General features: G+C 46.0%; 2 protein-coding genes across 2 annotated transcripts in view; one reads left to right on the top strand and one right to left on the bottom strand.

The window, feature by feature from the left end:
• The window catches only part of hdm (meiosis specific with OB domains hold'em), a 41,347-nt gene that overhangs the window by 7,749 nt on the left and 5,620 nt on the right, over positions 1–27,978 (top strand). Inside the window, exons 5-9 of the mRNA XM_084603314.1 lie at positions 21,572–21,672; positions 22,388–22,440; positions 23,284–23,376; positions 24,400–24,477; positions 27,784–27,937. Of these exons, the coding sequence (XP_084459440.1) occupies positions 21,572–21,672; positions 22,388–22,440; positions 23,284–23,376; positions 24,400–24,477; positions 27,784–27,937 (479 nt within the window). The remainder of the gene's footprint in view (positions 1–21,571; positions 21,673–22,387; positions 22,441–23,283; positions 23,377–24,399; positions 24,478–27,783; positions 27,938–27,978) is intronic.
• Usp39 (ubiquitin specific protease 39) lies at positions 459–15,250 on the bottom strand. Its single transcript, XM_084604459.1, has 6 exons — positions 14,822–15,250; positions 13,986–14,384; positions 12,864–13,067; positions 9,915–10,073; positions 4,788–5,104; positions 459–714 (listed from the first exon to the last, which is right to left on the bottom strand). Exons 1-6 carry the CDS (start codon positions 15,077–15,079, stop codon positions 540–542), a joined length of 1,512 nt encoding a protein of 503 aa, XP_084460585.1. The 5' UTR covers positions 15,080–15,250; the 3' UTR covers positions 459–539.

Raw genomic sequence — 27,978 nt, 5'->3', positions numbered from 1 at the left:
AAAAAAAACCCTTAGAAATCAATCAAGCAAGAGGCCAAGCTGGCATTTGTCAAATTTACTCAACAACAGACCATACTGACACCATCAATTAGGTGACAAAGAAACTCATGGAATATGACCAAAGTCCTATATACAGCCTTCATAGGTTAGGTTAGGAGAAAGTATTTCACTCAGTCGAAACCTCAACAGTCATGCAGGCATTGTGAAACCAAGGAGTGGAAGAGACACGTGTAGGTAACAGCTGCATAGCCTCCATGTCCTACATAGAGTAAGTAATAGAATCACAATAAGGAAGGCTGTCAAGTACAAATATACTATCTTTCCAGTAATCTCTCCAATAAGGTGGTGCACACAGTACCTAATGAGATTCGACATCATGGAAGTTAAAATATAACATGATGGCAACCTCGATGAGTCACTTTGTACTCTGAGAAAATTCCATGCCGGTTTAAAACACATTGGTGAGCCAAGTTTTCTTGCATTTATTTAAAAGAATCAATGAAAACATTCTTGAAAGACAGTGCATCGCAAGAACAAAGCTATTTAGCTGCTGTTTTCGCTGTGACCGGTTCCTGTGCGGTGGGCTTCTTTCTTCGCCGCTCCCATATCTGGATGTAAGCCTCGGACAATGTGATCATCTGGGGCAAGATCTCAGTGACGTGAAGGTCCTGAAGCTCGTACCACTTTCCCGAACCACGGTGGAGAATGTGTGCTCTACAAATAAAAAACAAGCAGTGTTAAGCTTCCCTGCTTACACATTTTCTGGCAATGCAATTGCTTCAACCTCAGATTGCAACGTTACACCAAGTCTGGCTTCCACTATCTGCTTTACCTTAGCTTTATCTCATCATAGGCCGTGCAATGGTTAATGGTGGTGATGGTGATGGTGGCTGTACCCTTTGCAACGGGTCGCCAGCGCCTCGCGACGCGGCGGAGCCAAACAATTCTATAACAAATAAATTTAAAAAGCACAGAACACACAATTATCCATTACCTAAACGTCACATCCACCGGCCTGTTCGTCGGTCACAGTCGCTGAAGCCCTCCACACGTTCTCGCGCCGCACCGCACCGCGGCGCCATCAACACTCCAAGCGTTTCTTCGTGCACTCCACCGACTCCACCACAGACCGGTTGGCCACCGCCGAAGCTTCACCATCGTCGCTGAAACCCAGGGCAGTAAGGAGTGTCGATGCCCCCGTGGGAGGAGACAGAGCCAGGCACTCCAGGACCACGTGACTGATTGTCTCTTCCTCTGCTCCACAAAAAGCAGTCGAAGCTCATACCACTCACAAACCGGGCGCGCCACACGCGTGTACGCAAAACTCCGCAGCAGGCCTCAGCCAGCAGGCTGCTGCCACAGGAGTTGTCATACCAACTCTCCCTGCCGATTGTGGTTTTAGCGGCACAGTAGAGAGCCAAGGTGGACTTCGCCGTCGCTCCACTGAGCCACTCCTTCGTTTCTGCCGTCCGCACTTGCTCCTTGATCTTGGCGCTTGCCGCATGACCAGGCTCCGCAGCAGCTGTTGTCATAGGCACAGGCGGCACCTCAAACCGGCGTCGAAGCTGCGCAGTCCGCCTCGTCCAACTAGTTGTGATGCCCTTGTAAATGAGGTGCACTATTATACCCTGTGCCAAGTTCTTGGTGGGTAAATGGAGGAGCCTGGCCTCGTACCGCAGCTTAGAGATGGCTTCGCGTGCCGCAAACAAAGACCATCCCAGGTCCCCCTGAATGCCCTCCACCGGGGTGCTCCTGTGTACTCCTAGCACCATCCGCCCCGCGTCCGCCTCTCCATGAACTCTCTAGTCCCAGCCGAGAGACACAACACCGCATTTGCGTATGTTAGCCCTGGCACCGCTACCATTTTCCACAATGCCCACAAGGACTGGCGGCCCAGGACCCCCCTATCTTGCTGCTTTCCCCCTGAGGGCTCTCTCCTGTGCCGCCAGGCAGTTTGCTCCCGAGCTGAGGCGTATGCCCAAATACTTGGTGCCTGCACCCATGCATACAGGGCCCCCCTGCAGCGTCCAAGTCTGCTGCAGACTCTGCTCCTCCTCTCCCCACACCACTACCGCGCACTTCGCCCGATTGAACCGTAGCTGTAACCCAGTCGATCCCGCGCCGAGCCTGCCATCACCGCAAAATCGTCCGCATACACTAGTGCGGGAATATGTTGGACGACTCGCTGTCCAGCCTCTAGATGCTCCAACCTGTAGCCAACACCCGACACCTCCTTTCTATGTGTCACATCTGCTACATACAGCATAAAGAGGAGCGGTGAAAACGAACAGCCCTGTCGCAGGCCTCGCGATATCACTGCCGGTGCCGTGCTCACGTGGTCATACCACCTGGGTTGCCAGATTATGCTGAAACCTAGCTTTGGGGTAAGCTCCCTTAATGGTTTCGCACAGTTTATCATGTTTAACATCCCAAAGTGACTCTGGCTATCAGGGAAGCCACAGCAGAAGGCTGTAGGCAATTTTGGCCACTTGCGGTTCATCATGCACCGACATTGTCCAGTGGACGGGTGCCTTGTACATTTCACTTCCATCAAAACCTACAGCCAGGTTTGAACCTGGGTACTCCGGCTTAGTTGTTAAATGCCCGTGCAAAGTTTACATAAATGTGACAGACTTCCATATAATGCCCTAACCACAAAATTCAAATGAATACATAACTACAGCCACAACTTGTTGCAGTGAGTGATGTGGAAAACGAGCACAAAGAGGTACGTCATATGTTTTAATTTGTCGAGTACAAACGCAGCACGAGGAATACATGAATAAAAAAGAGGCATTATTTTTCCCATGTCTTATTCGGAACTACTTTTTTGTTAAAGACGCTACAAATAGCCATGCCCAAGGTTTTGTTTCAGCTTTCGTGCACTGCTTAGGTGGGTGCTGCAATTAAAACCAACACCGACCACTGCATAGATCACTTGTGCTTTGGTTTAATTAAGGGATTTGACGTCCCAAGTCTACTCAGGCTATGAGAGACACAATAGTAAAGAACTCAGGAAATTTCGACCACCTGGGGTTCTTTAACATGCACTCACATCGCACAGCACACAGGTGCCTTGCTTTTCACCCCCATCGAAAAGCTGCAGCCGAGGCCAGGATTCGATCCCGCATCCGTGGTCACAGTAGTCGAGTGCCCTAACCACTGCACCACCCCGGCGGGGTAGTTTTCACTTGTGCTAGGCTTTGTAAATTTATAAATGCAATCTAAAGAACATCTCTCGTGTAAGATGCAGAAGAGTTTACTCTGCTTACATCTAATATCAGTATAGTATATCTGTTTTCTGCACCACAGGTGAAGGGTTAGAATGCACCTTGATCAAAAGTCTGCACGATGCATGATTTGCATTTGAGCCCTGTAGTGGAGCTCTTCCTGCACCTCTGAAGGCTAAAAGCCCTTAAAAAGTAAACCTCATAACACATGCCGTAAATGCCCTGAGATTGCTTAAAACAACACTACGCAGTCTGGAGACATTTGGCCACCTTGGGCACATATATCCACATCTCTGCAGCAAAAGCCTCCAAAGTAGTTTTGGTGCGACCTTTACAGCGGTTTCATCTTTACCAACAGCCGTGCTGCCATTTTTTTCCCAAAATAGCAGATTAAAAAATATATATTTTTGCGTCAAACACAACTGTGCTACACAAAATGGTTGACGAGCACTACAGAACCAGCCATGCTATTCACTTGAGAATCAAAACACTCTGGTGTAGCACAAGGGCAGTTTGCAATTCAGCCTACCTAGGCCCATTTGTCATGAATGCTCTTAATCCGACACCGCGTGCAGGAAACAAGTTTGACCATTTCGTTGGGCCTTCCATCCATCTATGCTCTTTAGTGTAGTTTAATGACACTGTCTACCATGGGCCTTACCACCTACGTTTTGAAACGTTGATTGTTCCAAGGCAATAGAGTAGTGAATTCCCCACACAGAAGAAGATATTCAGGTCATACCTTGTTTTTTGGCACTCCAGAACTCATGGGAAGAGTCACAAAGGTCTCCATGGTCAAGCAACAAAGAAATTGGCATGGTTTCTTTTACCCACACCTAAGCAGCCCCATCTCGCTGCAATTATTAGTCAATATGCTTGATTTCTAGTTCACGAATCTGCCTTGGTTATGCTTTTTTTTTTATCAGCGCGGAAAGGTTACCCCTTCAGCAATGAAAGGCTCCAACTCACAACTGTGTGTAGTAGAAGAAAAAAACAAAAATATTTTTAAAGGCACATTGAAAACAATTCCATCAAATATTTGTTCTTTTGAATATTCGATTACAGCCTGCTGACGTTTGTCCGGCAGTATAATGTGCATTTTCTGCCCAAAAATTCACATTGGGAATCCCTCCCGCTGCTTGGTGCAGCCGCTGTCAGAGTCCATTCTTTTTGCATGTAATTTTCTTTGCTCGGTTGGTTCATTGCATGCAGACGATGTCCATGAATGTGCTTGTGCCAATGCTAGTGCCCTCGTTCCTTGAATCTGCACTACTGACCTCGTTTAAAATGCATGACACCATTGGAAAGTAAATTAAATTAAAATAGCTTACAGCGGGGAAAAAGCCTGCTTATTTTTTTCACCTCAAGCAGCCCTCTAGCCACACCTTAATTAAGGGTAAAGAAAGCTTTAAACATGCCGTAAAAGCTTCATTTGACAACATCCTAACTTCCAAATAAAAAATCTAAAGCAATGAGAAGGAGACTCCCTCTTCCCCCCCCCCCCCCCTTCCAAAACACAAACACGCACTTAATAAGAGCTAGAGAAAACAGACTCACCTGTAAGTTCCTTTTCCTGAACCAGGTTCACCTTCATGCACAACATTGGCAATGAGGTCGTAGACGTACGTTCCCTCGATGGCATCTGGCACATTTGCGGCTATCAGTTCACCGAGGTCGACGTCCTTGATGGGGAAGTTGACGATAGTGGGGTTCTTTTCAACAAAGAATGTGTTCTTTGTGAAGCGTTTGATGTACAGGATAAGGTATGGGGGTAGTGATGTCAACTCGAAGCGCTTTAGCGTTGAGTCCTTGTATGTCCTATATTCCTTCTCGCTTGTTCCGTTGAACTTGGAGAGGATGGTGAACAATGGGACCTGGTGAGAGTGAAGAAGGAAATAATCTCAAGTCATGTCAGCTGATGTGGAATCATCATTTCGTGATCGTCATCACAGATCACGAGTAACCATGACTATGAATTTAGATGACTAAAGTGCAAGCCTTGTCGTAACAAGGTTTGCAGTAAGGACAAGTGATCATAGAGTCAATACACTTTTCATTCTCTTTTATGGCCAGCCTGGAAGAGGCAGCCTGAATATGAGACAGTACTAATTCAATTACATTTGCTTTTATCACCTCTCCAAAGCAGTCTCACAACTAGGTTTCTGCACATGGCTGTCTATAAAAGCTCGATCACATCCTATACAATAGAAGCAAAATACTAATACTCCATCACTAAATGATCACCATTTACAGGAAAATCTCCTTACGACAATCTGATATTAATCCAGTAGTTTCCGTTACTCTATCTACAGCCATCACAAACCCTTTCCGTTTACCAATGTTTTCATCACCAATTGATTTTATCAAATGACAGCAGATGACAACAACAGACTTCACAATAGTTACTGAGCATGCTGTATTTCCCATTCCAGGTGCCCTCTATCACACAGATTGAAAAAAAGTAATTTTTGGCATAAACAACATGTCCGGGCCTCAACAAAGTCAACTGCTTGGTTTTTCTTATAGAAAGCAACACTAGTTAATTTTTTTACAAGCCTGTACAAAATTTATTAGAAACAGTCAAATTTGTTGGAAACGCTATATTAACACATCACGGTATGTGAAATCAACAGTACAAGGACTGTAGAATCATTTCCTGTTTCAAAGATGCACATGACACAAGAAATATAGAAAGAATAGGCCATTAGTACAGGTGTAAAAACCAGTCAGCAACAGAACGGCAGAAGACATGCTACTTGGCTCACTGTTATGCAAAATATTTTTTTTGTTGCATCGCACGTTTGCACATGAAAGTGCCCTAAAGGCAAGAAGAAGGATGCATACTTCCCCTGAAAAAAGGAAATGGAGCTGGCCAGAAAACTCTCAGAAAAACCAGCAAGGTCACAGTGTACACAAATGCATACACAGCTTGAAAAGGTTAAGACGATCCCAACCACACGATTTTTTTATAGATAAGAAGAACAAAGAAGAACAAAAACAATAGAGGGAGAGGCATCATTAGACATGAAAAAAATTCATAAATGCTACAAAGACAATTTGGCTGGGATCAAAGAGCAGTGATGTACTGAAAATAAATGTACAAATACACGTGCATATATGTGTCCATTCTGTATTCATTTATACTAAAGCCACATTCAGCCAGACAGAAAAACCTTCTTCTTAGTGCCTCTTGTAAAACGATGCAGGACTCAAACTAGATTGATCAGTTAAAAAAAAAAAAAAGTGAAAACGAAAACAAAAAGAAATGCTCTTTCACGCAATGAAGACATGCAATTAGGCTAGAAACACAGCTGCTTTCCGTGCAGGAGCAATGGTATTGCTTGCACCCTACACCAAGGGTTCTCAAAATTTTTGGCCTCAAGGAACTGCACCAGCCATCAATATGTGCCAAAGAATCATAGCACTCCACCCATCCCGCCATAATAATCAGGTGATGTTGCTTATGAATGCACGGCCCAGATGGTTTTTCCTGTTTTGTTTGTTTTATGGCTTTTGGAAATCGGCTCTTTAATAAATGGCCACCCTTTAAATTCAAAACAAAGATGCCCAAAACTAGTCATAAGACCAACATTTCAACTCATTTGCGCGCTCGGCCAACGCTGGTGGCTGACCGGCTGCGGTGATGGCACGAACCTCAATAAGGAGCTAAGATAAGAAAATTTAATGCTCTAAAATTGTTTTCAACAAACTAAACACTGCACCTAGTTCACACGTTGGAAAAAGAGAGGAGGGAGAGCAGTTCAGTGGGAGTTTGCACAACCCAGTTTGAGAACCCCTGCCCTACATCAATGAGGTAACCAATTCAAACTCAGTAGATAAACAAACACCAAACTTAAAGACATAACTACAATGCTACCACATATTTTAATTTTTCTATCAAAAAGTGATCACTCTTAAGTCTTTAATGCACTATGTACATAATTGTGAACAAAGCAAACACGCAAATTTTATTTAGAATGGGCTGCACCTAGCATTAATTTCTTTGTTTCAGGTGAATTTTACCTTCTTCACATATCGAATATGGTGGTTTTTGTATGCTTTACAGGGAATGAAGCAGGTGTAATAGGGCATTTATTGACGCTCAGATGGAGAGCTGTTAGGAGAGGACCTTGCAACGGCGAGCCCAGCGTACTTCTTCTTTGTCTTCGTCGCACAACGCACTGGTGCATGTTGATGGCTGAAGGGCTGACTATCACAGTACATTTTCCCCCGGGTAAAAAAAAGGAGCCATCCTGGCGACTTATGGCGCGGAAAGCACAGCGGGGTCATAGAATGGCTTCAATCGGTTCACGTGAACTGTTTCACGACCACGGCGACGCAAGTCCGCAGAGGGCGTGACGGGCTCAACTACGTAGTTGACTGCAGATGTTTGCTGGAGGACCCTATATGGCCCGTGGTAGCGAGCAAGAAGTTTCTTTGAAAGGCCAGGGATTGTGGAGGGCACCCAGAGCCACACCAGAGAGTTCGGGAGATATGACGAAGCTTCGCCGGTATCACGGAGGTATTTTTGTTGCCACTGATTTTCTGTTGTGAGAGAGCGGGCGAGCTGACGGCATTCTTCTGCGTATGTGACGGCATCGGATAGGGGGGAAGATTCGGAAACGTCAGGGCGGTAGGGAAAAAGTGTGTCCATGGTACAGGGTGGCTCGCGCCCGTAAAGGAGAAAGAATGGAGAGAATCCAGTAGTGGTCTGTGCCGCGGTGTTATATGCGTAAGTAACAAACGGTAGAACTTGGTCCCAATTGGAATGGTCGGTGTTCACGTACATAGCCAGCATGTCACCGAGAGTGCGGTTGAAACGTTCTGTGAGTCCATTCGTCTGAGGGTGGTACGAGGTAGCGGTGCGGTGTATGATGCGGCATTCTTTCAGGAGAGCCTCAAGAGCGTCTGATAAGAAAACGCGTCCGCGGTCACTGAGCAGTTCGCGAGGGGCACCATGGCGAAGAACCAGGTTTTTCAGAATAAAGGCAGCCACGTCGCGTGCGGAAGCAGAGGGCAGTGATGATGTCTCAGTGTAGCGGGTCAGATGATCCACTGCCACGATAATCCAGCGGTTGCCAGCTGAAGTTGTAGGAAGGGGACCGTATAGATCTATGCCGACACGATCAAACGGACGGGCAGGACAGGGCAACGGCTGCAATGAAGCAGGAGACTTGAGAGGAGTTTTTCGGCGTTGGCAAGACTGGCAAGAGCGGACAAAATGGCGGACGAAGCGGTACATTCCACGCCAGAAGAAGCGTAGACGCAAGCGCGTGTAGGTTTTCAACACTCCGCCGTGGGCGCACTGGGGATCAGTATGGAAAGCAGCACAAATTTCGGCGCGGAGATGACGGGGGATGACTAAAAGCCACTTCCTTCCGTCGTGAAGATAATTGCGGCGATAGAGCAGCCCGTCACGAATTGAAAAATGGTGAGCTTGGCGGGCAAGCGCCCGAGACAAACGACCTGGAGAGTGACTTGAAAGAAAGTCCAGAAGTGTAGATATCCACGGGTCGCGTCGCTGTTCTGTGGCCATGTCGATAGTGGCAAGCGAAGACAAATCGTAGGCGCAGATCTCATCAGACAACGAAGAGAGAGGCAGCGGTGAGCGCGAAAGAGCGTCCGCGTCAGTATGCTTGAGGCCTGAGCGATATATGACACGAATGTCATACTCTTGGAGGCGAAGAGCCCAGCGAGCAAGGCGGCCGGACGGGTCCTTGATGGACGCCAGCCAGCACAGAGCGTGATGATCAGTGACCACATAAAATGGTCGGCCATAGACATACGGACGGAATTTGCCGATGGCCCAAATAATGGCCAAGCATTCTCTTTCCGTAACAGAATAATTTGACTCTGCCTTGGTCAAGGTGCGGCTTGCGTACGCCACCACATAGTCTCGGATACCAGGTTTGCGTTGGGTGAGAACGGCGCCTATCCCAATACCGCTAGCGTCAGTGTGAATCTCAGTTGGCGCATTCGGGTCGAAGTGGCGGAGGATGGGAGGCGAAACCAAAAGACGGCGTAAAGTGTTGAAGGCGTCATCACAAGCAGGTGTCCATGCGGAGAGGTCGGAGCTTTCACGAAACAGTGAGTAAGGTGACAGGTGACAGGAAGAGAATTAATTTTTCTCGAAATTTCAAGCACGATCATACCCTCAAAATAGACTTATTTTCATAATCCCCTGGTAGTGGTGTAGAGGGAGGAGAGGTTTAGATGTCAGAATGTCTCCCTGGGCACTGTGTCCTCTCCCCCTCCCTGCCTCCTTGCGACCTTTCTTTTTTCATCATTTTTTTTTCTTTTTCCAACCAGCAGTGCATAACACACCCCGAAAATTATTTCTGGCTATGCCACTGTCCTCCAAGGTGTTTACTTTAATGTTGCGGAATTTCGAAGTTGCAGTTTACATTATTTACGACATTTTGCATGAAATTTGACAAGTTATTACAAGACATTGCCTACAACTTTAAAGCAAAACTAAAAAACTGTCTTTCTTAATGCCTGCATATGCTAATATATAGGCGGAGATTTTTGTTTTTTTATTTATTTATTTATTTTTTTTTTGTCGATGGAAGCAAGAAATGGTGTATCAATGGGTTAAACGGCATGCACTTTTGCTACTGAGGGCAGGTGCTGCAAAGAACAGGCAATAATTTAGTCAAAGAAATAAAAAACGATGGAGCCAACCTGAGGAATGATGTTCTCCCGCAGCTCATCCTTGAACAGTGGCTGAGCGGGCAGGTCCGCAGTGAGGTACATGAACCCCGTTCTCTCGACCTTCTCATCGTACTCCGTAGTGCGCAGGGCAGCACGCCTCTCTGCCTCCGTCATCTCCACAGGGATGACCTGGACAGGGCAGGATGTCATTTATTGACATTGCATACTGTGAGAACAAGCAATTTACACTCTATTGCTACTAATTTGTATTTTTCAAAGATAACACTCTTTTAGGAGCAGAATACATTCATGTTCCTTTTCCTGCATATCAGGGCTTAGTATACTGAATTACACTGAGCCCTCAGATCGCCTGGCCACCTAAACATGTGTACTCAAACCTCCATAGCTCATTTTATATATTTTACTTTTAACTAATCGTACAGTATTCGCTCACAGCAGTCTGTGCCACTGTACAAGCAGTCATTATTAAGTTAATTCACCTTTACCACACAGCCACTTCATGTATGTGTGCCTCTTCTTCTCTGCCTTCTACAAGCAACAGGTGGCATAAATTAGCCACTTTGAATACATGGAAGCAAATCGTGATTGCCTTGCCGACGTGAATATGTTCTGAACCAGTAGTCCAGGAAGCAGAAAAAGCTTTGCACATATTCCAGGGGTGCCGTATAGAAAAAAAAAGTGCATTTAGAGATTTCGTTGAGGGGTTCATGGGTCAGCATGCTCTTTTTAGATATACATGACACGCAGAAAAGAAAGGCTCCTTAATATCTACTGAAAGCTATTGGAGTTACCCAAAGATAAAGATACTAAAAACCTGTGCTCTGCTCCTTGATGAAACATTTTGATAGGTGGCAATGCTTTTATACAGAGGATAGGCCTTAATGTCTCTACCTAAGAAAGCTAAATATTGTGACCGACTTATTCTTCACACGCTCAACATTTCGTGAATTTGTTTGACGTCACAATTTAGGCATAATCAGAATCTCATAGGTGCGAACACGATCTATATGAATTTGAGAATAGTACAAATTTGCAAAATTCCCCAGCCAGAGTGCATTATGTGTGATGTGCAGAATTTCAGATGTTCCAAACAACTTCCTGCGCCACAATGCATGGCGAAAATGTATGACCCATGACTGCATCTTCAAGTACTACCAAGTATTGCCCATATATTGCCAATGCTGAAATAATGAATAGCAAGCAGCGGCAAGTGACCTGCACATCACTGACGTAATCGTCAGTTGTGCTGTATGCGCCTTGAGTAGTCAGTTGTGGCTGCGTGGCTATTAATAAATCCCATCAGCCTTAAATAGATCTGCACAAATGCATTTCCCATGGCGCTGCATACATATTTTGTTTTCGCTGGGATGACACGAATATTTGGATACAAATCTTCTCACCACCTAGTAAGGTTCATATCAAGCTTCTACTGTTAGAGGATACTGAACTGGACGGGCTGGAGTGGTTGCATAGTTATATTTCATAGTTTACAGCAAAATTTTTCGAAGCAGACATAGCATTTTCTTAAGTTCAGCCCACTATCCTCTGGTCTGCGAGATTTCTGGCTCTGCAAAGGCAGAACCAAAATAAATAATCATGAACTCAGCATTATACAGAAAGGAAACATTTGTTGTTCTTTTTTTTAGTAAATCAAACTTCTGCTGAATTCCGCAGCTTCATCCAAGACGTGAACATTTTGTTTATGTATTAACTCCCCTTGTTCATGTGATGAATACAGAGCATCATGCAAAAGCCATCAAAATGTTATGACAGTTCTTGGACTCATCACTAGGCCTCAGGCATTTTAATGCTAAAGGGGCTCGAAATAATGAATCAAACAAGTAAAAGCAAACAAACACAAACTTGGGTTAGGAAGACTACCCTTTAAGTACTTCTTCAGCATGTTACGTACAAAGTACTGTTGCCTCTGTATTTCCCACTTGTAGTGGTAGAAAGGGGCAATGGACTGATCACAGAACTTTTTCTGTGTCAAAATAGAAGCCGATGTTTTGCCAGAATTATTGCTTGGAATTATTTTTTGTGAGCTGTATGCAATTCATGAGAATTGGGTGCTAGTCCAAATTAATGAGCTAGTCTACTAATTATCACTATTATTTATTACTAACTGTCAATCAAGAGCCCCTCATCCAAATTAACAAATACCCGGCTGTGGCACTGAGAAAGAGAGAAGAGCAATTTAAATCTAAATTTTTTCATATGATGGCCCTGTTTTCTCGATGGTAGATGGCACCTGACCAACCTTGCATGCATGTCCAAAGAGTCTTTATGCATGGGCTTTGTGGACGACACAAGCGCTGTGCTGTAGCAGCCGTTTTGGGAGCTTCACCACTGGAAAGCCCTCTAGAAGAGCGTACAGAAAACGAGCTGCAACCACTTTGACTTTGATTGGCTACTTGAATAATGATTCTGATGGTGGCCGGTGATGGCAATGTTGCCAGAGACAACTGTCAGAGAGACAAAAGGAATTGCTCGTACAATCGGAAAGTTGAGTCAAAATTGGGGTACTATCTCCAAAGCAATTAAGAGGAGTTGGCAGGTATTCACATTCTTACTTACAATGCTTCCCCACAGGAAACAATAACGGCAACTTTATGGCGTGTTGCAACGTCATCTGCAGAAAGACTGCTTATGAGCAGAAATGAAACACTGCTAAAGAAAACATTTCAAATAAGGAAAAGAATAAGTGACAGCATGCTGTGAATCCACTCTGCAATTAAACTCCAAATTCCTTTAGCTTATTTTGCAATCCTCAGCACCACAAGGTTGTGGAGCTCAAATATCAACACCACCACATAATACTCTATAAAAAGGGACAACAGTAATAATTTCATAGCTGGATAAACCACAGTAAGCCAATTAGGCTGCAAATGGCGCCAAAGCTGTATGGCCCCTTGACGAACCTTATGACATCAGATAAACATTATAACTTGGCAGCACCTTGCGTGAATAGACGTTCATTCCACCACGGAACGTCCGGTAGACGATGCTGCTGTTGATGCTCTGTGTGCCATTGAGGGCCATGTGTAGGCTGTTGAGGAACCAGGAAAGGAAGTCGATGGGGTCACCCTGTTGGGTGATCTGGAAGCGCTTCTTGCTGCACAGCACCACGGCCTGCAACATCTCGTGGGGGCTCACGTGGGCCTGCAGAAGCAGCAAAAAAGTGATTGAAGGAAGAGAGTACAAAAAAAAAAAAAAATTAACCTTACACCTTGTCAAACAACCACAGAGGTCAACGTCTTTCCACTGTGGTCCTTAGTAAAAGCGGATTGTTTCGCCGTTGGCGGCTGAGGTGAAATTGATTTGGCAGATAGTGACGCAAGTCAAAACTTATAATTTTATAAGCCGCTTCCCCTATGGACTCAGAAATTAGGAACAGGAAAGCCTTGATACCATCACAGTTTTCTTGTGAAGGTAAGCTTACAGCAAAGGCATCTGTATTTCATTTTTTAGCCTTTTCTAGCTTATAATTACAAAACTGTGTTTTCAGTAACAGCAGCCTCTCTCAAATTAAAACATGGCAACCAGTCAATATACATCTACCTCCAATGTGTCTTTAGTGTCTTTTAAACATTAATACAGTTTCCACAAAGGAAGACCCACGGCGGTGGCTCAGTGGTTAGGGGCTCAACTGCCGAGTCACATGACACATACTCGACCTTGGCCGTGATGGTTGTGTTTCCTCGCAATGGAAACAATACGGTAAAGGTGTCCACACGTTACGTGACAGCAGTGCATGCTACGGAACTTCAGGTGGTCTGAATTAATCAGATTAATGTGGGACACTCTACCATAATGCTTCTTGCTTTTTCTCCTCCCTTCTCCACAATTTCTGACTGCAACTTGTATGCATATAAAATTTAACCGACGGTGAACTGACATCTGCACCCCCAAAAAATACAGTGTCCATCAATTCTACTCACTGTAGCCCATGGACGTAAATGGCACACAATGTCTCAGCTTAGCAAGCAAGCAAAACAACAAGGCCAGTAATTCATAGTTTGATGTCTATATTTGCATAACAATATGTTTGTTCATGCTCTCCCTGCGACAGAACCCCACCTTGAAGTTCCTGGGGTTCCATAGTTTGCGAATAAGTTCGCCGAAGCGCTGCACGATGAGCGAGTTGATGTCACCCGGCGGTCTCTTGAGGGACGCGTAGTTCTCCTCCCTGAGGAAGTAGTTGCGCAGCGGTGGCACGTGGGAGAGCGCCTGCAGGATGACGTTGCAGTAGTCGTTCGCCTTGATGTTATTCAGGCCCACGATTCCCGGCAGATAGGTCGTGCCATCGTAGGCGCGAGAGAGACGGTCGCTCGTATCCAGCCGGACAATGTCCTCCTTGGTGAAGGTCGGCCGTAGGACGTATGTGATGTCGTCCAGTGACGAGTCGACGATCTCGTAGTTGTCAGGCAAGCAGTAGAAACGAAGCGTCTGAAGGTTCAGGAAAACGTGATGGCTCACCTGCATAGCATCAGAGTAGAACAGTAGGTGTTTTGTAATTTACTCACATGTTCTCATACCGAAGACGCCAAAGATGGGTATGGGAATATAGCGGCACAGCAACAAGGGGCAATAAACCACAAACAGCAGCGACTCACAACGTTAGGCGATACCTTCACAGCGAATTCTATTCCACACTGGCAGCTAAAACTTTGGTGCATTCTGACCTAAGAAGCCAAAGCTATTTCAGTTACAATGCAGTCTCTTTCAAAAGCTACACTGTATTTAATTGACAACAGACTGATACGAAGGTGGCGAGCTAAAAATGCACCGAGGCGCTACATCTGCAGCCACAATACTGACAAAACATGTAGGATTGGCTGGCGGCATCGAAATCGGACGCAAGAGACCAGCGCCGCCGATGACTGAGCGAAGAAAACGCAACATCGCCGACTAACCTGAACGCTGTGAGTGTAAGCGTGCGTGTTGGTTCCGCGGCCCTGGAAGTACTTGCCGCAGACGAGGCAGGCGTACACGTTGATTCGAGACAGCGACACCGAGCACAGTTTCTCAAAGTCGAAGTCCAGCACATTCCGATTGATGGTGTCCAAGTAGGGGCAGTTTCTGCGCTTTATCTGGCCCGACTGCACAATGATCGCTGCCGGTTTTGTGTGATCGCTCAATTTACGCTTTTTTGCGTCCGGCGGGGCAGCCATGTTTGCCGGTGGATTGGATCGGATTGGGTTGGATCTGTAAATGCTCAAGAAGGTCCGAAAAGAAATAAAGAAAATGTCCTCAGTGAAATGCAAAATACAATCAATAGCCTAGTCTTTTTAGCGTTACCTGACGCTTTCACAAGCTGACGACGCGTGTTACCACTTTCGTCGAGGCTTGGTTGAGGCGTAGGGAGTGCCTCTGTGCCTCAATGCAAACGCCCCTGGTCATGGAGGCGCTGGTTGAGGTGCGCAGCGAGAATTCTGGTGCAACTTATTTGACTTCCTCAAGTGCAGTTTTCCTCGTGCATTGATTGAAACGTCGGGAATTTAGCCTATTAGATTTATGCATTAGCGGCAGGAGCATACGTCCTCAGTGCTATTTGCTTATCGGGACGCACGCACGCACGCACGCGCACGCACGCGCACGCACGCACGCACGCACGCACACACGCACACACACACACACACACACACACACACACACACACACACACACACACACACACACACACACACACACACACACACACACACACACACACACACACACACACACGCACACACACACACACACACACACACACACACACACATTGTTGATCTCAGGAGACACAGTCACTCGCACACCAGCGACTTCAACAACAGCATTATCTATCAATTGCTTTGCGCGCTTTTATAACGTCGTTGCTTGGCCTACCAGCGCGCCTCCTTTTATCCAATGAGGCTTTAATGGCAATGGGCATCTCGGCCACCTACGAAGAACACAAAGAAGCAATCCTGGTCTGCCAATTGAACGCAGACTGGAACAAAGTCGGACTGATAGACACCTACTGAACATCATGAGACGACCCATCAACGAGAAAACTAACCCCCTAAGAGAAACACTCACTCCCGAAAGCAGAGCTGAATACCAGGTCCTTCCAATTCCCAAAAACATGGACCCCCTACACAACAGCGAAAGACGAAAAGTCGCCACACACAAAACAACGTCATCAGAAACAACAGCGACATACTCTATGTATACGCCAGTCCATATCTGGGGAGAAAAGCGGCGGTAGCCACCACAGTTGACCACACCGGAAGAGAACTTGACCAGCTCATCGATCAAGATCAATAACCACATAGAAGATGCAGAGGAAGTTGCAATCGCCCTTACAGTTAAACACGCCAGCAGCCAAGGTAGAAAAAACATAACAATCAGCGATTCCCAAAAGGCCTGTCGTGCCTTCCTCCTGGGACGCGTATGCAAACAGGCACACCGAATAATGGAGCAGGAAAAAAAGACAGGCAACATGAAGCACACAATCCTGTGGATACTGGCACACGAGGGAATCGACGGCAACGAGGCTGCCGACAGGATAGCCCGAGGGCATACTTTCCGGGCATCTGCGCCAGCTGCCCTAGAGCCTTCAACCCCTCTCACATACGGGGAACTAATACAATACTTCAAATTAGAAAGAAAACGATACGCAGAACCGCACAAAGACCTCAGCAGACAGGAGGCAGTAACCTGGAGGAACATACAGGCTAGGACATTTCCAAACCTAGCAAAGTACCACAAAATCTGGCCCGAAAAATTCAAAAATAACACGCACTGCATGCGGTGAAGTCTCGGACATCCTTCACATGATATGGAACTGCAAAGAGATATTACAGAAATATAAAGCTCGAGCACTCAGCCAAGAGGAGTGAGAGGCAGAGCTGGCCCACACGGGTCTCTCTGAGCAGCGCAGCCTGCTCACCAGGGCCCGGGAGGCAGCCCAGGCCAATGGTATCCATGGAATGAGGAAACAGTTAACCCACGCTATTCCGTTAAACAATTAAAGTTTACTCTCTCTCTCTGCCCTTTTCTTTTAAGGAGGCGTTTGCCGTATTCTATATTTTTTTCTTGCGGTGCTGTATATTCCTGCATACCTTGAGATTGAAGCGCAGAGCTCGTGCACGTCTTTTAGAACGAAAGCCGAACGGAGACGGCCGGCTTAGCAGGTCATCAAGGCGCTGGCCCGGCAGGGAACCAGCGAGCCGGCCACGGCGAGCGGGGACCCAGGCCGCGCGGCCGGTGCCCAGAGGACGACGTAGGCCCCGTCCGGAGCGCGAGCGTTCTACTGCAGGCCCCAAATAAACGTTTTACCAATCCAATACAATTCTTCTATGTCAGCCATGCCAAACCGGATGGTCACGGTCCGAAAAATGGCTTTCAAACACAGCAGCGAAGGTGTGGTAGTACTTGCGAGCGGGACTCCTTCTTCTTATTGCAACCCTATACGTTTTTCGTGATGCATTCTTCTTCGTACCACAAATAAAAGGCAGTTGGTAGCGAGCGCATCATCGGTGTGAACGTCTTGGTTTAATTCTCTTGTGTGCGTGTTGTGTGTGTGTGTGTGACATCATACGCGGCATACCTCGCAGTTGAGTTGAGCCACGTGGCTCTCTGTCAGTTCAGTTCAGGCGTTCAGTCGTGTCCGACTCTTCGTGACCCTATGGACCATGTCACGCCAAGCTTTCCGGTCTCTCACTATCTTCTTAACATCACATAGCTTCATCTGCAATGCCTCGAGAATGCCATCTAACCATCGCGTTCGCTGCCTAGCCTTTCTCCGGCGACCCTCAACCTTTCCCAACATCAAATCTTTCTCCAGCGACTCCTCTCTTCTCATCAGATGACCAAAGTAGCTGAGCTTTAACTTTAGAATTTGACCCTCCCATGAGCAGTCAGGGTTTATGGTCGACAATATCGACTGATTTGATCTTCTGGCAGTCCAAGGAACTCTTAAGAGTCTTCGCCAGCACCACAATTCAAACGCGTCAATTCTTCGGCGGTCAGCCTTTTTCACAGTCCAACTCTCGCATCCATACATCACAACTGGAAAGACCATAGCACGGGTTATACGGATCTTGGTTGGCAGACTAATGTCTCTGCTCTTTACTAGGCGGTCAAGGCTAACCATTGCTCTCTTTCCCAGAAGCAGGCGTCTCCTAATTTCATGGCTGCAGTCTCCTTCCGAGGTAATCTTGGCGCCCAAGAACAGAAAATCTGTCACAGCTTCCACTTCTTGTCCATTGATGCTCCAGGACTTGATAGGGCAAGACGCCATGATCTTCGTCTTTTTAATGTTCAGTTTAGGCTATCTGTAGATTAAAAGAAAAAAAAAACGCGAAGCGTTTTCTTGACGTTGTTATTGCGACTGAAGGAAGAAGAAAAAGAAAATGCACGGTCCTGCTACTGGCTCTGTAGCTGAGCCACCTCCGCTGCCTCGTGGATACAGAAGAGAGACAGTAGAGAAGAAAGAAAAGGAAGAGGGAGAGAAAGACGCACGCAGCAACAGCCGCCATCCACCACCGAAATGGTAGCGGGTGCAATGACGGCCTAGAACAGATAATGCGGTGGCAGGCTAGCCCCCGCCGCAAGCGGTAGTCACCTACCAGTCCCAGCCCCTTAGGGCCACGAGCAGCCATCCCCTTTCCTGACGTTCCCAGAAAACTATGGAGGAGTCGCGCGCTGTCATCGGTGCTTCGGTTGCGCTCCCTTGGCGTTTGCAGACAACCATGGAGGAGATGCGCGAGGGCTTTCGCTCTGTAAACTAGGTTCAGCCGGGAAAATAGGAATCCGGCCAGGATTCGACATCACAGGTGCAGCCGAGCAATTCATTATGCCATCGCAAACCGAGGCTGGTCTTTAGTATTCGCGGACTTTTTATTCATCGCCTCCCAAAAACATAAAAAAAATATAGAAATTTAAAAATTCACTGACGATCAGTGATATTCATGCGGCACATGTCATACGCGTGATCTTTACATTTCTACATATACTGCTTGTTTATGTCGTCGCTTACATAAAGAAATCGGAGTCAGGACTCTCCTTCCAGAATCATTTATTCTGTGCTATGGAAGTTTCCTTTTAGGCGGCTTAGAACACTTCAGTTAGTGGTCATCCACATTCCTTTCGGGTGAACGTTTCGGGCCCAGTACGACCACTTTAAACTCGTGCCACCTACTACTGAAAAACCAAATGTTCTACGGGGCAATAACCTCATAAAATCTTATTTAATCGCATAGAGTCTCATGCGGTGCACATCATTATCATAAAATATCGTACATAATTTATGATAATGTACAAGAAACTATGAGAACGTATGCAATTATATGCGACTTGTACGTGATTTCTTATGTGAATTGAGTGAGATTGTGTGAGAAAATGTGAGGTTATTGTCCCTTACAGTTTTTTCAGTAGAGCTGCCCATGCCACCCACCATAGCTCAGTCTTGTCATCTGGTTTTGTGATGTCGCACAGCCTGCCGGCCAATCAAGCCAATCAAAAGTCCCTGCGATTTTCATGAACGAAACGGATGATGGGCTCCGGCGCGCCATTGTACCTCCGACATATATCAGTGCCCGGCCGTGCCACCTGCGAAATATACACCACCTGCCAGAGGCATGATCATGATTTTCCGAAGCTGAGACGCTTTAGACAGTCTACGCCGATGCCCGCGGACATTTTTAGTGCGCCCTGTCTTAGTGGTGCAGATGTTAGGGCGCTCGATGCGGGATCGAATCCTGTGGCGTTTTGCGCTAACCACTCGGCAACAGGCCGCGACGGCCGCCTTAATTTTCGGTGGAAGCGCAAAGCAAGGCGGTCGTGTGCGACAACAGTGCACGTTACAGAACTCCAGTTGGTCGAAACTTCCGAAGCCTTCCACTACGGCGTCTCTCCATAGCCTGAGTGGCCCTAGTCACTTAACTCGGGACGTTAAATCCCACAAACCAAACCAAACTATTTTTTTTTTTTTTTGTGAATGAAAGAACTTTTAGCACTAGCACGATGCATTCTACCGACTTCCGGATTTCGGTTTCCGTCCGCCTAACCAAATACTGCGGCGGCAACGACCAAGCGTAGCTTTCCTTTGTGATCCCGATACCACATGGCATGGCATGGCTAGCAAGCGCGGCCAATTCAGGATTTGATTTTGAAATGGGAGGCGAGACCTAAATATAGCCTTCTATTAGCATTGAATCCCGAGTTAGAGACGCTGCCCTAGGCCACGCACGCGCGGTCGCACGGCTTGGTTAAAACGGATCATTATGTCTATATATCATGCGGTCCTTGGGAGAGCACGAGCTAGGGGACTTATCTTCGTCTGGCCCAGACGAAGACAATTCCCGTTGTCGAAATGTTGGCTCGGTTTGCGAACTGAGCCTCCCCCTCAACCCTTGTTCAGTGGCCTTTCAGTGTAGCCATCCTCTCGTTCTACCTTTCCCATACGACTTGTACGCCAATCAGCACGTGTGTGTACGAATTAAGTTGTGCATGCCATTCGCATCCTATTGTATAGATGCGCTCAGCAATCCAAAGAGACTTCCGCCGTGCATATACGTCTGTGAACTCAACTGTACTACTCGTGTCCATTGCTGTTCGCGCGTCAGAAAATGTTTGTGTGAGTCTAATAATCACTTGGAAGCAATGACCGGATTATGAATTAAAAGCAAGCTTAAAATTTAGGACAGGTTATGAAGGACCTGTAGAGTCGTGTGGGTGTGTGTAGCTGGCGCGCCTCCTCTCGCCCGCATCTGCGCGATTCCGAGAAAGTTGGGTCGCATATGTTGTATAGGCTGAGGAATAAACAATGTGCTCATCCACTGGTATGGCGCACTACATGTAGAGGAAATATATGATAGTTCTTGATGACTTTAACGAAGGCATTAACAGGTATTCTACTTTAAAACAAATTTGCAGGAGGACGTGCAATTAGCGCAATTGCTAGCCCACGGGGCCTAATTGTCACAACCCAGTGGAAGAGTTCCATCGATCTTATCTTTCAGAACCAACATCTTGTGAAGAACATTAAATTAAGCTATGTCTATGTACTTGACCGATTGTAAGACTAAGTTTGTGGAACCGAGTGACCCACCAGTGTCAACGTGTGAGTAAATCCTGTGCTTGAGAGAATTGCGAATAAACTGTGCTGAAGCGGGATATGTCTCGGTGTTCATCGTTGTACGGCAGAATGGAGAATATAGTCTTAACAGTTAACTGCGCTAATCAAAGTGGAACATACTAAGCGAATTCGCGATGCGTAACGATGTGTTTTGGCCCATAAAACGCGCTCGGTTATGGCTAAAAGACTGTATTTTTTTCCCGACATGAAGTATACTAACACTTAATTTGTCAGAGGCATTCTCGTTATTTTTCAAGGCTGCGAGGTTTCAAACTGTCACCGCTTTTCTTTTTTTTTTTTTTTTTTTTTTTTTTTTTTTGCAACGCTGTGGTACCAGAGTCCTTCAATAAGCCTCGATATTTGAAGGACTCTGGCGTAGCTAAGGCTCTCACATCAAAGCATTGTTGTCGTAATGTGTAAAGTAGTTGGCGAAAACAAAGTGGTGCATTAATTCTGGTATATTTTGAACCATTTCTCTCCGTTCTCTCCATAATTGGCCTTGATCACGTTAAAGCGATAATGGTCACCGAACGCGACGCTATTTTTCTATCCTTCACAGGTTGGGGCAGTGACTCCCATATCGACGAGAGACGGCAGACAGGCGCAGAAGCTCGACATAACCGTGTGCGACCAGTCCCACTTCGGATTCAAAGTGACCCTGTAAGCAACTTTGTACCCAAGGTTCCCGTGGTTCATTTTGGTTGTGTTTCTGGTTGCAGGGACTTCACACTTGCACTGTACACGAGCTTGACAAACAGCGCAGAAAAGTATAATGTCTCTATAATTCAAGCTTCGTATATATGGCTGACGAGTTTAGAGGAGTATATTCACACTACCGATTGCCCATGGCGTCCTCCTGGAGGCTCTCTTCGTTTTCCTCCTCTTCCCATCAGCGTTCAACTCGGCGGCTCGACTAAGGCGTCACCAGGACTACGTCCATGGCTCTTCTTCTTCTTCTTGGCCTTTATAAATATATCACTGTTGCTTATTCTTCTTATCTCCTAAGTACACATGACACTGCTGGTAGGCGCAGTCTTCCTCGTTGCCAGAGGCCCTGAGCCAGGCCTTCACACCTGGCCCTCTTGGCATGCTGGCACAGAGGCTTATGGCCAAGGTGTTCCAGACACAACTAAACGCCCTCACCTAGGCTATCTCGAGCCGCACCGGCGTTGTGGTGCTAGCTGCGCACCAAATTTCCCACCAGCGTCCACATTCCCTCTTCGAGGAAAATCTCCTCGACCTATAGAGGAGACCTGAATGCAGTCTGACAATCAGTTTTGTTGGCGGTACAGAGTTTGCATACAATGGAACGGCATAAAAAACCTCCTTTAGCTATACTTTAGTAATTGAGTAATGGCTTCTTGGCACACTGCAGGTGGGACGAAGAACTCATTTACATGTCGCACCTGTGGAAGGCCAAGGAAACAGGTGAGAAGGATTTCGTACCGTCAGCACTTGCTTAATTGTTCACATTTTTATAATAAATTTAGTTCCGTATATTACGGTACGCATTGAATTTCGCTGGGCTGGCCAGTAGAGCCGTTTTATACATCTAACAGCACACCGAGGCGTACACAGATAGAGAAGGGAAGAGAATTAACAGCCCTGCATTCCCATTTCCTAATCTCTCCGTCCATCTCTTGGCGCGCTGTAACAAGTACAACTACATGACACGTACGTATCTGATTTAATTTCGAAAATTCGGCAGCTCAGAACCTACAATAATTTGCAATGGGCAGTTGATGGCTCTTTTGTAACGTTTGTTGATGCGAAGATGCGCAAACTGGTTCCTTAAGAGCTTCGAAACCACATTATAACCTGGCCTGTTCATGTTCATTTTTATTTTATTTCTGCACACCCAGCATATAGGGTGCGTCCTGAGAAAACTGCACATGCTATTCGTGTAATCGATGACGGTGAATTCTCCGGTCCATTTTCCCCCTGTTAACCGCGCACATTCCATAGACCAGAGTCCTTAGAAAATGTGGTGCCTAAGCTGCTACCGTAATTTGTGGTATACAGCTCGCATAGCTTAGTTTTGCCTGAAGAAATGTTTGTTTTACGAGATTCTCCACACTCGGCATGTAGAATCAAGTTGAGAATTTCATTCCATATAGAACTATATTGGAAAAGACGATTATGTCTACTCAGTCCTATACATAGTCCGAAAAGAGTAAAGGTTTACCCTTTAAACTTTTCTTTTTACACCGCGGCTGTATGCCGGAACTTGCGGTGATTGTCGCCGTATTTGTTTGTCTCCTATGTAAACAGTGCTGTATATGGCGGACGTACGAGTAAGACTCAACACTCTCTTCGGTCTTGGTGCTTCCGCAGATGGGAAGACTGTGATCACCATCAATCCAGGTGGGTGGCACGTGCGGATGCTGTGCTGTGGCACAGAACAACTCCCAGTGCCGCTTTAAGGATATGGAAGCGAAATATTTGTGGTTTTATTCTAAAATCAGCAGCGCTGCATTCAACATCTTGACTAAATATCAAGGTGTATACAGCTTGTGCCTTTATTATATTCTACTCGACGGGTAGCGGTGATAATTTTGTTACATCGCGCAAGCTTTGAAATAGGTGTAATTTGCTTAAAATCCCAAAACTAATAAGATATTGAAGATGGCAAATTTGTAATCGGTTTCATGGACTAGGACTGATTACCCCAGTGGCTACGTTATAGCATATAGCTTGGCTTCACCGCGTTCAGAAAGGTACAAATTTTAGGTCCATTGCCCAGTATGCCCCCACATTATTTTACCCGCTATTATTCTCTACATTTTCTAGAATTTCTTATATTGTCGCGAACTATTTAGATCTTTGTTTGTTCTTATTCGACAGCCGCTGGCGTGCGGCCTTATCATTGTGATTCTGGCGCGTTTATCAATTCTTATTCCGTGTTTGTTCTTGCTTGTTGTCGCGAGACGACGCTTTATCATTTTCTTTGTCGCGAAAGATGCGTATCTCGAAGATTCCAGCCGCTCGCGTGTGTTTCTACAATGTTCCATGTCATGCTAGTACTGTTTGCGGCTTTATCTAGATCTTTCCTCGCCGCCTTTAAATTTAGTGCTGACAAGTGAAACTGGCATTCTTTGTTCGACGACCGCCGAGCACGATTGTTGCTATCGCCGCCGCCGAATCGCTTAGTTCTTTTGCGGGCGCAAGTCAGCCCAATAGAGTTTCTTCAGTGCACTCACATACTCTTCATTTGTGTCATCGACCTTGTCGCCACCACGTAACAATATGTTTAACCCAAAAAGCGATAAAACAGTAGTAGCCGTTGCTTCCATACTTGTGTTACCATGTTCCTTCGTGGGGTATGAACTTTTTCGACGGAGCCGACTAATCCGCCTTGCGTGCCGTGCGCACCTCTTTCTCTTCAAGACATGCCCGAAGCTATGGCGCTCTTCGATTACCTCCAGGGCCTCGATCTGGGAGATGACGTTACCGAGGAAGCTTACGGTGAGTGACCACCTGTTACATCAGATCAAATGCGAGTGTTCAGGCCAATGCTTTTGTCAGTTAACAAGGAACTCATCGAATTTTGAAGTTTATTTCCAGCGTGGAGCAAAATCCTATACAGCCCTTTCGGATATAACCCGCCACGGTGGTGCAGTGGCTAAGATGCCCGACTGCCGGAGTACCCGGGTTCGATCCCGGCCGCCGGCGGCTGTGTTTCGGGGGATGCGAAATGGAGAGGCGTCCGTGTGCTGTGCGATGTCAGTACCCGTTAGATATCTCCAGGTGGCCGAAATTACTCCTTATACCCCTCCACTACGGATCCTCTCTATCCCCTTTCACTCCCCCTTTCCCCATTTCCTTACGGTGCGGTTCAGGTGTCCATGGAGCAAGTGTGACAGCCTTTCCTTTCCTGAGAACCGATTATTATTATTATTATTATTATTATTATTACCCGCCGGGGTGGCGTAGTGGTTACGGCGCACGACTACTGTTCCCGAAGACGCGGGATCGAATCCCGGCCTCGGCGGCCGCTTTTCGATGGAGCCGAAAAGCAAGGCGCCCGCGTGCTGTGCGATGTCAGTGCACGTTAGAGAACCCCAGGTGGTCGAAATTTCCGGAGTCCTCCACTACGGCGTCTCTCATAGCCAGAGTTGCTTTGGGACGTTAAACCCCACAAACCAAACCAAACCATTATTATTATTATTATTATTATTATTATTATTATTATTATTATTATTATTATTATTATTATTATTATTATTATTATTATTATTATTATTATTATTATTATTATTATTATTATTATATCTTTCAGGGCCATGTGTCTCTGCACGTGAATGAGCTGTACCATGCATGCACTCGGAGTTTAGAACCAGGGAGCGTGCATTTTACGCATTCGATAAACCCATCCGCGTCCATTACTTGCGTGTCCATTGCCCCTGCTCTCTCTCATCTCCCATGACGCGTCCTCCGAGCTTCCTGAAGACTAGTGCTAGAATGAGTAAAATTTGAGCGTGTACTGTGCTCTGTCGGCGCATGTATTAAGAACCCCAAACGGTAGAAATTAGGCCGCAGTCCTCACTACCACGGCGCATTTCTCTCCCTCTTCTTTTTACCTTTATTTCCTTTATTCCTTTCCTCACGGTGCGGTTGAAGTTCCCACCGAAAAGCGAAACAGCTACTACATTTTTTCCTTTCCTCGTGGTCAAATTTCTAATAGGAGTCTTTCCCTGTAGGCGCAAACAAGTCGTGCGCTACGCAGCTTCTTGCCGCCAAGAAATCGGAGGTTATAACATTTTTGTCGAGTATATTTTTACAGCTACATGAAGGATCAATAACACGGAAAGTTGAGCTAGTTGGTACATATTTTTGCTAGTTGGTACACATGAAGGATGTAAACTCTGTGAAAGCTCTGGGAAAAAAAGTCGGGATTGGGTGAAGGGCAGTGTTTTGGGCACTTAACCACGAACGAAGCCCTTCAAAAATATTGTCACGAATACAGTTGCTTGTTTGCTGAACGTGCTGCCATGTCAGCAAAAGCTTATATCCAAACACCTATATGCCCTCATGCCTCATCACATGAACCAAGTTAACGTGTCGCATCATTTCGCATAGCACAAAAGTATTTTCTAGCCTCATTTTAATACCTCTTAAATTTGTAAACTGCAACCGTCTTCCCTCTTGAGTGGCAGCAATTAGACTTATCATTATTCGAATCCCCGGTGTCTGTGAAAATTCGCCGCTAAGCCGTAGACGGTGCTGGTTTGTCGACGGAAGCGTGACGTCATAAGCACGTGGCATCACGCTAGAATTTCAAGCGCCTCGCATTCAAATAAAACTAGCCAATTGGAGGAGGGTGCCATTAAATGAAGCCAAATTGGCGAGGAGGTTTCTCTAAACGAGATATTTTAGGATATAGAAATAGTTCAAAGAAGTAGACCATTGGTGTTCGAACCCAGGTCCTCTGCATGCCAGGTGGGCACGCACTGCATAAACTACAAAGGGTCATGGTAATAAGAGTACTATATTGGAGTCTAGTGAACTCGTTGTTGTGCTTACGTGTGCTTGAGATGGGTATTCATGTTACAGTGATAATAATTTAAATAACTTAATCAGGGCGTCTGCTATTGAGACGAAGCTTGAAAGGGTGGAACACTGGAATTTCGGTATTGAATTTGTTTTTTTTTTTATGTTTTTTTTTTTTTGTTTTTTGCAGTGCAGTGAAGAAATTGCTGTTCAATGTGTTCGATTCCGTATGGGTTTTGGTAGAGACGCTGTAGAAAACGTTTCCGAGAATTTTTCGATTAGTGCATGCGCCCGCTTCTATGTAGCCCGATGCTGGAAATCATCAGCAGCGACCGCGATGACGGCTGGTGGTCGACAGAGAAGACTACTAAAAACAAATATAAATTTCACTCTCCATACAGTAATTAGACATCGTAGAGTAACATCCTTTTTCATTTTCCACACTCAGGGCTGTTACGGCACGCCTCGTCGACGAAAGCTTTAGTGGACGTTATCACCGCTTCACCCACGGAATAAGAAACGCGATGGCGCTATATAGTAGCAAAGGCTGAAATAAAGGCTTGTTTTTATTTAAAGACGCTCTGTAAAGAGCGCAAAATATAATAAAATATGATAGGCACTTTAGAAGGAAAAAAAATAGTATGCACTTGAGAAAATCAGTGATATAATTTGCCGACATGTACACTTATAGGTTACTACAGTGATAGTAATAAGGTTACTCCGCAAGATGGCGCATCAGTTGTTTTTAAGCGATTTTCAGTGGCAAATTAAAATTGTAAAGTCTCTTTTCTTTGATATTGCAGTGCTCGATCTTCACTATATGAGGCAAGATCTTTTCATTTCCATCAGTAATCTCACGACATGTTTCGGTCAGCGTTCTGTCCCTTCAAGTGTCCAAATTTTCCTTATATCTGTCCGCATACATGTTTTATACACGAGTGCATCCGGCTACATATTGAATTAATGTGTTCACTGTGTGGATAAGTGCATTTTCTTACGTTTTAAGCGTCACTGACACCACCAAATCTGCAATGGTTTGCGCCGATGGTAGCGGTCAAGTAAAATGAAGTGCTCTCCATTTGGTACATTTGCGGGCAAGGTCATGCATGGATATAAAGGAACACTGTTTATGTCACAGAAATCCACGTGTCTCTTGACTTTCACGAGCACCGCAATTTTTCCACCTGTCCTGCCGATTGGCTTGTGCCTGAGTCCTCACAGCGAGATTCCGTCGGTACCATGACGGAGTCTTCATGTCAAGTCTACAAATGGCGCGTGCAGTGGACACGACGGTGTACACAGCCAGCCAGGTGAGCCACGAGATCACCTCGAGGATGGTGACCGGTAATGTCACACCATTCACGGGCATCCTCTACGCCTTCCTCAACCTATTTGACCTGGACGGACCCGGCGCACGGCTCGTGATGTCACGATGGTGAGTGCACCACCGGCACCTCCTGGGCCATTATTGTAGAA

This window comes from Amblyomma maculatum, chromosome 5, assembly GCF_055883805.1.
Source record: "Amblyomma maculatum isolate TAMU_Amacu chromosome 5, ASM5588380v1, whole genome shotgun sequence".
Lineage (NCBI taxonomy): Eukaryota > Metazoa > Arthropoda > Arachnida > Ixodida > Ixodidae > Amblyomma > Amblyomma maculatum.
Note: the sequence above shows the minus strand (reverse complement) of the source record. Positions and strands in the feature narration are given on the sequence as shown.

Bases quoted from the DNA above. Each gene is read 5' to 3' on its own strand.
- Usp39 (XM_084604459.1), bottom strand. From the start codon at position 15,079: ATGGCTGCCCCGCCGGACGCAAAAAAGCGTAAATTGAGCGATCACACA. The intron at 10,074-12,863 runs GTGCTGCCAAGT...TGCCCTGTCCAG, and splicing joins TGAACGTCTATTCACGCAAG to GTCATCCCTGTGGAGATGAC. The intron at 5,105-9,914 runs GTTGGCTCCATC...CACTCTCACCAG, and splicing joins GGGAGAACATCATTCCTCAG to GTCCCATTGTTCACCATCCT.